Raw genomic sequence first — 15700 nt, 5'->3', positions numbered from 1 at the left:
TCTCATTCTGGGTCCTGAGCGGCGCCAGTCGAACCCGGCGCTCACCTGTTAGTCAGTGGACTTCCTCTGTTTAAAACAGAGACAGGACAGATGTGCTGCGGCCTTGTGGCGACACACTTCCAGTGGAGCTTCTTTAAACCGCATAATGGCCACATTCAGTCCTTTGTCACGATTACTGTAACACGAAGTCAATTAAAGAACAAGAACACAAGGATAAGGAAACACGCACACTGCAACGCTTGGTGGCAAAAACACAACTGGGAAGCACTGAATTGCAGAGACTGACGCATCCTTGTGCTTCGATTCCAGTAGGATTCTCCCTTTAATTAATTTTGCCCATGAGCCACTTAATGACAGCTGCTAAGGGGAGACTGTTGCTCTGCTTCCACCACGAAGCTTCCAAACTCATTTGCGGCACGGACGCTGCCAGCTTTCTGTCTGACTCTCAATCCCTGGCAGTTTAAATGTCGTAGGGACCATAGAATGAAAATAATAATTTGGCTTTAACATCACGATGCTACTTGGTGCAACGGGCTCCATCTGGAAGTCTGGGGTGTAAATAACAGGTTTTTTGAGGGAGGCTGTTGCTTGATGGAGACGTGAGCCTGCGTGGATGAGATGGAAGACGTCAGGGATGAGTGATGGAGTCGGCATCAGCAGAAAGACGCACAGCTCTAAACTTCTCGTCTCTAGTGTTCGGGCCTGTCAAACCTCCCCGTGTCACCGAGACCCAGTTACATATGCTGTGTTAGATTTGCCTCAGAATCAATCAACATCCGTCCCCGTGTCGGTTTCCTGAAACCATGAACTCTTTCGCTCTCTGTGCAGCTACACAGGATCAGAGGAGGAACAGTTAGGGAAAAGTAGTGAATGCATAATAATTCTTGTTAAACCTGAACAACCGGCCGTGAGTCAGGCTCATTGGACCCGTTAATGCTTCCAACGAGGCAGCTCTTACTGTTACATATGAGGAAATCATTTGATAAAACACCCTCTGTATTGGTTGGAGGACGGCTCACCTCCTCTTTGACACATTTCAGTTTCTGGCTGTTCCCAATGACAGATTTTATTCTCTGAACTCAGTACTTCCTGTACAAACTGTCTTTCTACTACTGTCATCATTTCACTTTCATTCTGACGGAGCGATGAAAGCTCTGAAATCTGTGTTGCAGTTAAATAGTAGTAGAGTGGTGGGATGCTATGGTTTTCAATCATGTGGATGAGTCGTCCTTTTAGTCTAATCTTGATGTTGTTTTTAATCTTTTTTTAAAGTGTGACATTTAAGTGTTATATTATAAAATCTGCCAAATGAAAGTGATTTGATTAACCCTGGCACATTTACAGTGTTTATTACTGTGTCATGTCCTTGTCAAATGTAATGTACAAGCTAACCATAGTCTGCAACATAATGCATAGCTGTATAGATACAGCTCCAGGCAACATGTTCATTGTTTCCTGGTCAAGGACACTTTATTTCCCAATAACTCACTCCCACCAGTCCATAAAATATTCATAATAAACAAGTCTGAACAACTAAATACTAAAAAAGTAATAAGGTTCATAAACATCTGTGAAACATGACACACAACTGGTATTAGCTCTGCAGCAGACAGACAGCTGCTTCGGGGATTTTTCCCCCTCAGCGCCCACTGTCAGGGTCGCCATAGCAACTCCATCGGTCCGCGGCAAAAACATTATGGGATGTGAAGCAGGACCTCATCTGTGGCGAGAAGCAAGCGCACGTCTGCCGTGCAACATTTCATAACTCACAGAGCGTTTGTGACATTTGTGATACACAGGACTGAATCTCACCTGAAGGGTGGGTGTTACACAGCAGAGAGGAGAGACTGCAGCTGTGTCCGTGTCTCACCTCTACAATGAAGAACCCTGGTCACATGCCATCCTCCTCTGCCTTCGCTGCCATACTTCAGTTTCTACTGTTGTTCGCTGTGTGCAGGCATCAGGCCACCCATCATGAATGGGCCCATGCATCCACGCCCCCTGGTGGCACTTCTGGACGGGCGCGACTGCACCGTGGAGATGCCCATCCTCAAAGACGTAGCAACGGTGGCGTTCTGCGACGCCCAGTCCACGCAGGAGATCCACGAGAAGGTAACGCGCCGGGCGAGATCACTGAAACGAACCCATCTAGTGAGGGAGGAGCTTCATCCTCAATTCAACCTCTAATTCACTGTGACGCTCACAAGAGCCCTCACACCCGCATTTCCTACATGCGAGATCACCTGTGTTAGAAAATGACTTATGAGTCAGAGTCTGAGACATCAATGTTTCTGACTCATGATACACGTTAGTTGGGGAAAACAGTGAAGAGTGTCACCAATCCTGCGTCAAAGCGGCAGCAATCAAAAATCATCAAAAAATACAACTCTAAGACAGTCTTTTCCTATTCACTCACTATTTACTGTAATTACCATTTATATTCATGGAGGTGCACTATTAAAAATTGCTGCAAGGAAATAGCTAATTCAGGCTTTTGTATAATGTGACTACACGGTTAACAGATTTCTCTTCTCATCCTGTTCCTTTGGGTAAACGCAGTTTCAACACCAGCGATACTATAAAAAATAATGACAAATTTATTCCAAAACAACAATGTCTGGACGTGAACGCTTAAACATTTCATAGCTTGAAAAAGAAAGGAAGCGCCAAATCAAAGATAAAAGGAAGCTAAAGATGAATGAAGAAGACAAAGAGAGCTTCAAATGTGGGTCAGGCTCAGATTGTCATGATCTGTGTTTTTGTTCTTGTCATGATCTGTGTTTTTGTCCTAGTTGATTCCTTGTCTTATTTTGGTTCCAGTTTCCGTTTCCTGTTTTATTTTGGTAGTCTCCCGGTCTCTGTTTTGTGTTCTAGCTTTACTTCCGGTTTCTTGTCTTGTCACAGCTGTCCCTGCTCATTACCCACACCTGCACTCTGTTAGTCATCAAGTCACTGTGTATTTAACCACCACCTGTGTCCTTAGTTCCCTGCCAGATTGTCGTATTCGAGTCCCATGAGTGTTCGTGTTTCTCCAGTGTATTCGAGTCTCATTAGTGTTTCGTGTTCCCTGAGTGTTCCTAGTTTCCCGTGCTTTTGTGTTTCGTGTTCCGTGCTCATCGTGCCTGTTCCTGTTTTGCCTTGCTCCGTTTATCCTGCCTGTGAAAGAACCTGGACTACTACCTGACCGTGAGTTTTGCCTGTTCCTTGCCTGTACTTTTGCCGAGCCATTCTTGCGTATGACCTGGACCGACTGACCGTGCCTTGGATAATAAACCTCTTTGATTATACCTCGCCTCCGTGCTGTGCATGTGGGTCCGCCGCCTGCCCGAGTCCCTGACAGAACAATCTGGCCACACTTGGACCCAGCCAGCACTTAGCCTCCGGTCAGGTCAGTGACTGTTTTTCCCCTTGTTTTTACGGCAAATATAACTCCCCCGCGGAAGTATGGTTTCGGTTTCATCCTCTCCGCCTCGTCGGATCGTCGTGCCTGCACCAACCTGCCCAGCTCCATGGTTATTTCCCTGGGAGGATTTCCTGCTCTCACGCGGTCCTCAGCCTCCAGTTCAGCCGCGCGCTGCTCAGTCTCCAGTTCAGCCGCGCGCTGCTCAGTCTCCAGTTCAGCCGCGCGCTGCTCAGCCTCCAAGTCAGCCGCGCGCTGCTCAGTTTCCAGTTCAGCCGCGCGCTGCTCAGTCTCCAGATCAGCCGCGCGCTGTTCAATCTCCAGCTCAATCGTGCTTTGCCCAGTCTCCAGCTCAATCGTGCTTTGCCCAGTCTCCTGCTCAATCGTGTTTTCCCCAGTCTCCAGCCCAAGCTCCAGACGCCGCGGCCCCGTTTCACCATGCGGATCCCGGTACAGAGGTCCGGTCCACACCGCGCCCAGCGCCTCAAACGACGGACAGTCGCAGCTGCTCCGGACGGCGACGGCGGCGGCGCGGGTCCAGGATCCCGGGTCCCGCGGTCTCGGTCATGGGGACCGAGCAGCCTTCTTCCCCGACAGAGGAGCCCCTTAATTCTCTGACTGACTGTGTCCCTCTGATAACAGGCATTCCAGACAGCGTCGCCCGACGGGTCCACCTCCTCTGCTCTCCTCCAGTTGCCTTTCTCTTCGCCCACCTCATGAACACCGCCAATTCGGCTACAGACCAGGGCGCGAGAGAACAACTGTTCGAGGAAGCAGCCGCTCTCGTCCGGAGGGAGCCTGTCCTGCGTGAGGCCCTGCAACTCCCGGGCCTGCAGCCAGCGGTCGCTTCATGCCCCACCTCTCAGTCAGGTCAGCCGTGTGTTACTCATGCCCCGGTGCAGCCCTGTCGTCTCCAGGTCCCAGCCCAGTCGAACCTAGTCCAGACCCCAGATCAGCCGTGTGTTGCCCAGACCCCAGATCAGCCGTGTGTTGCCCAGACCCCAGATCAGCCGTGTGTTGCCCAGACCCCAGATCAGCCGTGTGTTGCCCAGACCCCAGATCAGCCGTGTGTTGCCCAGACCCCAGATCAGCCGTGTGTTGCCCAGACCCCAGATCAGCCGTGTGTTGCCCTGACCCCAGTTCCGTCCTTGTCCCCGTCAGAGGGCACCGCCCGTCTGACGATTGTTAACCCCACCCAATCAGGCCCGTCGTCTTCCCCGTCGAGCTCGGCAGCCGTAAGTTGTCATGCCAGCTCCGGAGTTGACGCCGTTCCAGTCCCTGTCGGCCATGTTGCGGCCGTTCCAGTCCCTGTCGGCCATGTTGCGGCCGTTCTAGTTCCTGTCGGCTCCTCAGAGGAGGACGCCGTTCTAGTTCCTGTCGGCTCCTCAGAGGAGGACGCCGTTCTAGTTCCTGTCGGCTCCTCAGAGGAGGACGCCGTTCCAGTTCCTGTCGGCTCCTCAGAGGAGGACGCCGTTCTAGTTCCTGTCGGCCAAGCAGAGGCCGTTCCAGTTCCTGTCGGCCAAGCAGAGGCCGTTCCAGTTCCTGTCGGCCAAGCAGAGGCCGTTCCAGTTCCTGTCGGCCATGTTGAGGTCGTTCCAGTTCCTGTCGGCCATGTTGCGGTCGTTCCAGTTCCTGTCGGCCATGTTGAGGTCGTTCCAGTTCCTGTCGGCCATGTTGAGGTCGTTCCAGTTCCTGTCGGCCATGTTGAGGTCGTTCCAGTTCCTGTCGGCCATGTTGAGGTCGTTCCAGTTCCTGTCGGCCATGTTGAGGTCGTTCCAGTTCCTGTTCCTGTCGGCCATGTTGAGGTCGTTCCAGTTCCTGTCCCTGTCGACCAAGTTGAGGTCGTTCCAGTTCCTGTTCCTGTCGGCCATGTTGAGGTCGTTCCAGTTCCTGTCCCTGTCGACCAAGTTGAGGTCGTTCCAGTTCCTGTTCCTGTCGGCCATGTTGAGGTCGTTCCAGTTCCTGTCCCTGTCGGCCAAGTTGAGGTCGTTCCAGTTCCTGTCCCTGTCGACCAAGTTGAGGTCGTTCCAGTTCCTGTCCCTGTCGACCAAGTTGAGGTCGTTCCAGCTCCTGTCCCTGTCGACCAAGTTGAGGGCGTTCCCGTAGGCCAAGTAGAGGGCGTTCCCGTAGGCCAAGTAGAGGGCGTTCCCGTAGGCCAAGTAGAGGGCGTTCCCGTAGGCCAAGTAGAGGGCGTTCCCGTAGGCCAAGTAGAGGTCACCCCTGTCTCTGACCCCGTTCCTGTCGGCCCTGTAGCGGTCGTTCCATTCCCCGTTCCCGTCGGCCCTGTAGCGGTCGTTCCAGTCCCCGTCACCCTTGGAGCCGCAGCGCCCGCCGGCCTCCAGGAGGAGGCAGCACCTGCAGTTCCTGCGCACCTCCAGGAGGAGGTCGCGCCAGTCGCAGTTCCTGCGCACCTCCAGGAGGAGGTCGCGCTAGCCGCAGTTCCTGCGCACCCCCAGGAGGAGGTCGCGCTAGCCGCAGTTCCTGCGCACCTCCAGGAGGAGGTCGCGCTAGTCGCAGTTCCTGCGCACCTCCAGGAGGAGGTCGCGCCAGCCGCAGTTCCTGCGCACCTCCAGGAGGAGGTCGCGCTAGTCGCAGTTCCTGCGCACCTCCAGGAGGAGGTCGCGCTAGTCGCAGTTCCTGCGCACCTCCAGGAGGAGGTCGCGCTAGTCGCAGTTCCTGCGCACCTCCAGGAGGAGGTCGCGCTAGTCGCAGTTCCTGCGCACCTCCAGGAGGAGGTCGCGCCAGTCGCAGTTCCTGCGCACCTCCAGGAGGAGGTCGCGCCAGTCGCAGTTCCTGCGCACCTCCAGGAGGAGGTCGCGCCAGTCGCAGTTCCTGCGCACCTCCAGGAGGAGGTCGCGCCAGCCGCAGTTCCTGCGCACCTCCAGGAGGAGGTTGCGCCAGCCGCAGTTCCTGCGCACCTCCAGGAGGAGGTTGCGCCAGCCGCAGTTCCCGCGCACCTCCAGGAGGAGGTTGCGCCAGCCGCAGTTCCCGCGCACCTCCAGGAGGAGGTTGCGCCAGCCGCAGTCCCGGCGCACCTCCAGGAGGAGGTTGCGCCAGCCGCAGTCCCGGCGCACCTCCAGGAGGAGGTTGCGCCCGTCGTAGTTCCTGCCGACCTCCAGGAGGGGGTCGCGCCCGCCGTAGTTCCTGCCGACCTCCAGGAGGGGGTCGCTCCCGCCGTAGTTCCTGCCGACCTCCAGGAGGGGGTCGCTCCCGCCGTAGTTCCTGCCGACCTCCAGGAGGGGGTCGCTCCCGCCGTAGTTCCTGCCGACCTCCAGGAGGGGGTCGCTCCCGCCGTAGTTCCTGCCGACCTCCAGGAGGGGGTCGCTCCCGCCGTAGTTCCTGCCGACCTCCAGGAGGGGGTCGCTCCCGTCGTAGTTCCTGCCGACCTCCAGGAGGGGGTTGCTCCCGTCCCGGCTCCGGCCGCATCTGCATCGGTTCCTGGCGGTCCCGCTCCGGCCGCATCTGCATCGGTTCCTGGCGGCCCGGCTCCGGTCGCATCTGCATCGGTCCCTGGCGGTCCGGCTCCGGCCGCATCTGTTTCGGTTCCTGCCTCTCGTCGCGGTGGTCCAAGGAGGACGCCGCTGGTTCACGTCTCTCGTCGCGGTGGTCCAAGGAGGACGCCGCTGGTTCCGGCCTCGTCTCTGCCTTTGCTGCCGGACTGGTGGCCTCGCCCTCGGCGCATCCTGCTGCTGGGATGGCGCTGCCTCCTGCGGCGCCGTCCGCCTCGACTCCTCAACCGCCTGGATCAGCGTCCGCCTGGAGGACGCTGCCATGCGGGGTGGTCCCCGGGGACGTCGTCCCAGCTCAAGGGCACTAGGAGTGCCATCCTGGCTCAGCGGCTGCTGGGCAGGGTCTCGCCACGCCATCACCCTCCGTGAGGGAATCCCTGAACTTCATGTTTTTCTTGGTCATGGACTTTTGTAGTGTTTGTGGACTCTTGTTTTGGCCCTCCTCCGGTCCTCCCTCCACCCACCCTGCTCGTGTACCTTGAGGGGTAGGGATTCGGTCCCTCCACCTGGGACCTCCCTCCGCCCGCCCTGGTTTGGGGGGGGGGGGGCTTCCGTGGGCGCCGTGGAAGGCGCCATAGGGGGGGGGGTACTGTCATGATCTGTGTTTTTGTTCTTGTCATGATCTGTGTTTTTGTCCTAGTTGATTCCTTGTCTTATTTTGGTTCCAGTTTCCGTTTCCTGTTTTATTTTGGTAGTCTCCCGGTCTCTGTTTTGTGTTCTAGCTTTACTTCCGGTTTCTTGTCTTGTCACAGCTGTCCCTGCTCATTACCCACACCTGCACTCTGTTAGTCATCAAGTCACTGTGTATTTAACCACCACCTGTGTCCTTAGTTCCCTGCCAGATTGTCGTATTCGAGTCCCATGAGTGTTCGTGTTTCTCCAGTGTATTCGAGTCTCATTAGTGTTTCGTGTTCCCTGAGTGTTCCTAGTTTCCCGTGCTTTTGTGTTTCGTGTTCCGTGCTCATCGTGCCTGTTCCTGTTTTGCCTTGCTCCGTTTATCCTGCCTGTGAAAGAACCTGGACTACTACCTGACCGTGAGTTTTGCCTGTTCCTTGCCTGTACTTTTGCCGAGCCATTCTTGCGTATGACCTGGACCGACTGACCGTGCCTTGGATAATAAACCTCTTTGATTATACCTCGCCTCCGTGCTGTGCATGTGGGTCCGCCGCCTGCCCGAGTCCCTGACACAGATCCACAGCTACTGTGGCCTGTAAATGGCTTCGTACGTCTGGCAGGGCTGCGTCTCATTCTGGGCGTCTGCCAAGCAGCATCTCACTGGGCCACGGCGTGTGAGAAGCAGATGGCTCTCTCTCTAGTACGCGGCCGCCTCGTTGCGTAATTAAAAGGCCCTTTTTTATTGTAATTGAGCCGCATGACATTTTCATCTTCTCACACACACATGAAGAGGAGATCTGGCAGCGCTACAAAAACATCCTCAGATGAACTGGGAGCCAATTAAAAGGTGACGGCCGCCGCTGGGCGGGGCTCACATCCTATATGATGATCTGTTTTCCTGATCTGAGCAGAAGATGAGGTCTTTTATCATTGGTCATAATCAGCAAACACAGGTTTTCCTCGCAGACGACAGCAGGAACCGTAACCAGGGCACGTAATGGAACTGTGAGCGTGCAGCCAGCGAGCTGCAGCTGCCGACGCTTCCTCTCCGTGACCTTTTACATGTCGCGCGTGCTCAGGTGCTGAACGAAGCCGTCGGAGCGCTCATGTACCACACCATCACCCTGATGAGAGAGGACCTGGAGAAGTTCAAAGCGCTGCGCATCATCGTCCGCATCGGCAGCGGCTACGACAACATCGACATCAAGTCTGCCGGAGAACTGGGTGAGAACACGCACACACACACGTACGCACACACACGCACGCGCACGAGCACACACGCACGCGCACACGCGCACACGCGCACACACACGCTGCAAAAAAACGCACACACACGCACACACGCGCACACACACACGCACACACACACACGCACACACGCACACGCACACACACACACACACACACACACACACGCACACACGCGCACACACACACTAAAGGACCTGCTCCTCACTGTTTTTGCCTGCACTTCTCTGCCAAGCTTCCTCACCTCTCTCCCCAACCTGCACAGAGGGGCTGTTACTAATCCGTATCTTTGCTCCCGCAGGCATCGCTGTGTGCAACATGCCGGCAGCCTCGGTGGAGGAGACGGCGGACTCCACTCTGTGCCACATCCTCACCTTGTACCGACGCACCACCTGGCTGCACCAGGTTTGTAGCAGCGCCAGCTGAAATAAGCTGGACTTTGGACTCACGCTAAAGGTCTTGGTCGGGTGTTTGTTCGTAGAACGCAATTTTAGTTTCGACAATTAAAAATAACATTTTACTGACATATCAGCAAAATTTAAACATTTTATTTTCTTTAGAATGTTGCTGTATTTGAAAGACGTTGATGTAAGATGTAGAAGGTACAGTAAAATGATTTGTTCCTCAAATCAGCTATTAGTAATAATCATTTATGTTTATGACATGTGAACGGATTTACACTTGTTCATTGTTAGAAAATAGCCCTGGTGTGTGCTGTGTTTGTTTCACATTTACATGGGACCCTGTGTTGTTATCGCGCCAGGCTCTGCGTGAGGGAACGCGGGTTCAGAGCGTGGAGCAGATCCGGGAGGTGGCGTCAGGAGCGGCGAGGATCAGAGGGGAAACGCTGGGACTCATAGGCCTCGGTGAGCGACGCCGAAAACAAGCCGAGCTGCTGCACCCGCGCCGCTGTGTTTGAGAAAAGGGTTTCATTTAGTCCTTTTTGCTTGATCTGACATTTCGTTTTTCTCTTTTCCATTTTAATAAAACATGAAGATTAAACAGGAGTAAAGCGTAAATCTTGTCCCTGCACAGTCTGAGCTTCTGCAGAACATTATCCGTTTTAAACATGCATCAAATGTCAACTGTGTATGATTCTGTGCATGTGTGACAGCACGTGTGCCCCCCTGAATGACTCACTGTGTCCTCGTGTGCAGGCCGGGTGGGCCAGGCTGTAGCCCTGCGCGCCAAAGCCTTCGGCTTCAATGTGATTTTCTATGACCCCTACTTGGCCGACGGTGTAGAGAGGTCCCTGGGACTACAGAGGGTCACGACACTACAGGTAACCAGAGCACACACGCACGCACGCACGCACGCACGCACGCACGCACGCACGCACGCACGCACGCACGCACGCACGCACGCACGCACGCACACACACAAACACACACGCACGCACGCACACACACGCACGCACGCACGCACGCACGCACACGCACGCACGCACACACGCACGCACACACGCGCGCACGCACACACACAAACACACACGCACGCACGCACACACGCACACAAACACACACGCACGCACACACGCACGCACGCACACACGCACGCACGCACACGCACGCACACGCACACTCACACACGCACGCACACAAACACGCACGCGCGCACGCACACACACGCACGCACACACACACACAAACACACACACACACAGGCCTCTTTGCTTCTGAGATAAACAACCCACTCACTGCTTCCAGATGTGTTTTATGATAATACACGTTTCCACTTTTCATTTTACAGTAGATCACTGGTATTAAAGAACTAGTAAATGAGTTCTTAGCCCTCTTGTGCTCACTGAACATCTCTCTCTCTTCTTCCTCAGGACCTGCTCTTCCACTCAGACTGTGTATCTCTGCACTGCAGCTTGAACGAACACAACCACCATCTGATCAACGACTTCACCATCAAGCAGGTGGAGCGACGCGCGTCCACACTCACACGCACACACGCACACGCACACGCACACACACACACACACACACACACACACACACACACACACACACACACACACACACACACACACACGTCATGAATCACTGTACTGTTCGGAGGTTTAACCAGTGAAATCGTGCTTCTGTGCGTTGAAGATGCGACAGGGGGCGTTTCTAGTGAACACGGCCAGAGGAGGCCTGGTGGATGAGAAGGCTCTGGCCCAGGCCCTGAAGGAGGGGAGGATACGTGGAGCTGCCCTGGATGTTCACGAGACAGAACCCTTCAGGTACCGCACCCATTGCTGGCAAAGTTTACAATATTGTTCAGTCTTAGTGAAAGGGCTCTTACTCATCGCTCGCATGCGCCAGTTTCAGTCAGGGCCCGTTGAAGGATGCGCCCAACCTGATCTGCACCCCACACGCTGCCTGGTACAGTGAACAGGCGTCGCTGGAGATGAGGGAGGAGGCGGCCAGGGAGATCCGGAGGGCCGTCACAGGTAGTGCACACGTCCTGCAGGGAATTAAACTCCAGCCCACTGGGGTTTTTCTGTTCTGCAGAAGTTCACTATAAAGCATCGACCTCTTTAAACCAAGAGAACTTTCAGTGTGTTTCATGGTGAGCCTCCTTCCCATCCTCCCCCTTTAATCACCTGTCCAGTCCTTTCTCCTCCTGTGGCTCGGCCTGTTTAATCTTAGACAGTGTTTGTGTCTGTGCAGAAAGTAGGCTGGTAAAACACACCGGGTCTGACAGTAACATTAACGGGACAATTCATTTCTGAAATTGCCTTTATTCCTCTGTCAGGTCGCATTCCAGACAGTCTGAAGAACTGTGTGAACAAGGAGTTTCTCACCCAGAACAACCACTGGGCCGGTGTTGACCCAGCCACTGTTCACCCTGAGCTCAACGGGGCTTATAGGTACGAGTGCTTGAAATGGTTCCCATTCCTGCAGAGGTCAGATCCTGAGCTACTGTGAAAATGAATGGAATTACTCTCTCCGTGAGTTTGAGTTTCCTCAATAACAAACCAACACTCTTTTACTGTCTGGCCTCCAGGTATCCCCCAGGAGTGGTGAATTTACCGGCAGGCGGTCTCCCACCTTCGGTGGAGGGCATTGTACCCAGCGCCGTGCCCATCACGCACACCCTTCCGCCCGCTGCCACGCACCCCCCTCACGCCCCGTCCCCAGGACAAAACACAGTGAAGCCACCAGAGGGCGACAGAGAGCAGCATCCAAACGACCAAGTGTAGCCACACGTGCACGGACGCTTGTCCATGTTATCAGGCGCCCGGAGGCGGTTGCCAAAGCGACAAGTTCCTTAGTGACAAGTTGGTACCAGACAGATTCCCAGAGCATCGTATCAAAAGGTTCGAGCCCCCAAAATAATAGACTTACAACTCACTGGCAATTGGTTCACACGCTAAAAGTGCAAGAAGAGGATAATAAGCAGGTGAGAAAGAGGAACGGATGGCGGTCGGATGCTACAGTCAGAGAGCACGGCCAGAAAAGCTGTAACACAGCAACAGTGAGTATTAAAGAGTCAGAGGGAAAAGATGATAATAACAATACTACATATCTTTTATGAAAAAAAAAACTGAATCCACTTCTGCTGTCTTAGACTGTAGTGTGTCCAAAGTTAGAGGCGCAGGTTTCATGTCTTCTCTCCATTTTGTGTCCTTTCCTTAGTTTGATGTACATGCAAACGTAGTAGGTTATGAAATGAATGTAACCTGTCTGTATACAGTTTTTAGACTTACAGCAAGAAGATACTGATATTTGTATTCCAGTCTTAACAAAAACAAGAGGAATGATCTCTATGTAGCCAAACTGGGTGAAGAATACGATCATGCGTTTTGGTTTCGTGTGTCCCCAAATTAACGAGAGGCAGCTTTTTGCACACCATCTCAGGAAATTAAGTTTCCGCAGTTGGTATTTTTGTTTTTTGAATATTCCTTTTTATGCCACACAGTGCTTTTGTTTTCTACCTGCTTGCCTTTTCATGTCCCACTATATTAGAGACATAACAAAAACTGAAACCCTGACATTTGCTTTTTGTTTAAGGAGCATGTGGGTTTGCTCTTGGGACTCGTGTAAATGTTTGACCCAAATTGTAGGAAGGTTAAAGGTTATGGAGAGGTGGCAAAATGGTATATGCTTGGCAGCAATGACTTTATTCCTGGCCTTGATATTAGATTGTGTGACAGTGCAGGATTATGTTGTAGGTCATCGACATTGTGCAGCGGCATGAAAGGCTTTTTATAATAGCTTCTTAAATGATTTAATGCTTCCACTTGTAGACACGTTATGGCCCAGGTTTATTTTAGCACACTACTGATGACAAGTCTGTTGCACAACATGCTGTAAAGCGAGCACTTCACTGACGTTTCCTTTCAGACATGTCGAATCACCCAAAGGGTGAAAACTGCACTGCAGAAACTGCCAAAACCATTTTCAGTTCTTATTTGAAAAGGCACGTGTTTTTACAGATCCAGTTAATGGGTGACTGACAGGAGGAGGTACAGTTGTGTTTCTGTTCCACACCCAAATCAACCTTTAAAAAAATATTATAACATATTGACTTATAGTATATACATATATATATATATATATGTAAGTCAGCCCTCAAAAAGAGGAACAATCTGCTTGTGTGAACACAAAAGTCTGGTTTTATACACAACATCATAAGCATATGCACAATGAAGTAAAGCATGCCAATGTACAGATCTCTCCCAGCTTAACATTTCAAGATGGCTCCTTCCTGCGTATACCGTTTAGCCACGCTCCGTGGCCTCTGTGTCTATGTGTACATATGGTGTTCTGCCTGCCTGTGTCAATGTGACTTGGTTGTATCTGTGTCTAAAAAAGCAGCACTGGGAGGAGGGGTGGTGGTCAGTACTCTCCACGTGGCGTCATCACAAAGACATCCAAATGCGAATCAACCGTGAAAAACAAAGGACATGCTTTGAAGCAGAGGCACAAATGAAGCCAGTATCCATCAATCTACTGTACTGGTTTTACCCACAAGATGCTGACAAAAACACCTGAAGCCCCTGTTGTGTTGTTGTGAGCAGGCCAGCTGAGTGTCGGTGCTTTCTGGATCCCCTTCTACCAGCAGCTGAGTAGTACAAACAGTTCACTGTTGCCTACCTGCTCGTCTTCATGGTGAGGTAGTAAGAGTAGCAATCAGGGATGGACGTTTCACTAGCCGTCGGTGTCTGGCTTCCACTGGCTGCAGTCTAAACGGGGTGTCTATCACAAAGGTACTGAGGTCACGTTTCCATATCGCTCTCAAGCGAGACCCCCAAAATCCTCAAACTCTAAATGCTTCCTCTACAGACGCCTACCTCCACGCGGGGCAGGAATTCATACAGACTGTGAGCATTCCTCAATCAATCTGACGCGTGCCACAAATCAAACACTGCAGACTAGCTTTTAACGTGTCAAGGTGCTCCTTGAAAGTCCATCCCTGATAGTAACACAGTCCACTGTTGCCTACCTTGGTCCCCTTTATGAAAAGTAGTAGGCGTAGCAATATACAGTATACATATTCTATATTCTACAGTAAATATCATTATTTTTGGTCAAAACTGACAACTTGACAAAGATATGTTTGTGATTGTATGCATTTGTATGAATTATTTTAAAAGGAAATAAACAGTGGAAAGGTGCAATATGAGTCTTATTCATTTTAAATGTGTTTCCATGGAGACAAATGAGTGGCTATTCTTTTTATTTCATACACATAGTGATAAAGCTGCTCAGTCCATCATCTGCTAAAGAAAAAATCCAAAACCTATTTGAAGACATCTTTGTCACAGGCATTAACCAGCGCTCAGGCTTCCAGGCCTTTATAATATAATGTATAAGTACTGTAGCAAGATTCATGAAAGCTAATGATGTCCATTAGACGCGTCCATTTTCTGATGCTTATTGGGAATCAGGTCACGGTTGCAGCAATTTTCCGCCCGCAGCATTTTCCATGTCCTGGTGAGGCCTCCCAAGGTGTTAGCGGACCAGCTGAAATAAATAATTCCACCACGCTCTGAGGCCGACCCCAAGGTCTCTTTAAAGTTTAACATGCCTGGAAATTGTCCAGTGCTATGCTGCCGTATGGCAGAGGAGCCGTGTGGCACTACCCCCAGCTCCCTTTGGGTGCGGGCTCTTCATCCTCTCCAAGAATGGTGCTTTCAGTCACCATCCACAGCTAATGACCACAGGTAATGGTTGGAACGCAGAATGACGGATAAATCGACAGCGGTGCCTTCCGGCCGCCAACGCCGCTGACAGCGCCTCTGTTAATTTCACACTCCATTTTCCTCCCTGCTTGTGGACAAGGAGCGTGTTACTTAAAGTCCTTCCGTTTGGGAAGCAACTCACCCCCGAGTGGAAGGGAGAAATCGTTTTAAAGCTCAAAGGCCATTTAAAGTTCCTGGTGAGCATGAAAGATGTGCTCTCACTTACTTTAAACCTGCAATTTATTTATGATACACTGGTTTTTTATTTGGCTGTAACTTGACTAGAAATACAGAAGCCACAGTAAATAGTAAAACTGGAACTGCTTCACAGCTCATCAAACCTTTGCTGAATGTACTTGAAATCAGTTTCTCCGTGGTGAATAAACTGTATTAACTGCTAATATTTCATTCTTCTCTCCACACAGTGCTTTTTAAACCTAACACCTGCTCAAAGGCTGTGCAGGTAGACTGTGCGGTTCAACTGGCTGATGACGCTTCACTAACAAGAGTCATTACTGGTGTTTTCTCTGCTCAGGTGAGCGCCAGTTACCAGCTGGCTCCACTGGGTGTCACCAGCACATCTGCTGCCATGAAGCGTTTAACATCGGTACCTGCAGCATCTCTACTACACTCACGTGCCCTGTTTAATTTGCCTAAGCAATAATTAACATCAACGGTTTACAACACTTTGGTGCACGGCTCATGCATTTCAACTCTTACAGACAAGACTCAGGTCTTTACTTCAGTTGG

At 52.0% G+C, this 15700-nt stretch overlaps 2 protein-coding genes across 3 annotated transcripts in view; one reads left to right on the top strand and one right to left on the bottom strand.

Moving 5' to 3' along the window:
* LOC114864206 (C-terminal-binding protein 1) overlaps positions 1-14386 on the top strand; it is a 19959-nt gene extending 5573 nt beyond the window's left edge. For both annotated transcript variants that reach the window (XM_029164911.3, XM_029164912.3), the window contains 10 exons: positions 1958-2112; positions 8604-8748; positions 9074-9177; positions 9536-9638; positions 9930-10054; positions 10604-10693; positions 10872-11002; positions 11085-11212; positions 11518-11632; positions 11770-14386. In XM_029164911.3, coding sequence (XP_029020744.1) covers positions 1958-2112; positions 8604-8748; positions 9074-9177; positions 9536-9638; positions 9930-10054; positions 10604-10693; positions 10872-11002; positions 11085-11212; positions 11518-11632; positions 11770-11965 — 1292 coding nt within the window. In that variant the 3' untranslated portion in view covers positions 11966-14386. The remainder of the gene's footprint in view (positions 1-1957; positions 2113-8603; positions 8749-9073; positions 9178-9535; positions 9639-9929; positions 10055-10603; positions 10694-10871; positions 11003-11084; positions 11213-11517; positions 11633-11769) is intronic.
* Positions 1-15700, bottom strand: part of maea (macrophage erythroblast attacher, E3 ubiquitin ligase) — a 52535-nt gene that overhangs the window by 18397 nt on the left and 18438 nt on the right. The window lies entirely within an intron of this gene.

The sequence above is a fragment of the Betta splendens genome, chromosome 10 (assembly GCF_900634795.4).
Source record: "Betta splendens chromosome 10, fBetSpl5.4, whole genome shotgun sequence".
NCBI lineage: Eukaryota > Metazoa > Chordata > Actinopteri > Anabantiformes > Osphronemidae > Betta > Betta splendens.
The sequence above is the reverse complement of the archived record's forward strand: the minus strand, read 5'-3'. Positions and strand labels throughout refer to the sequence as shown.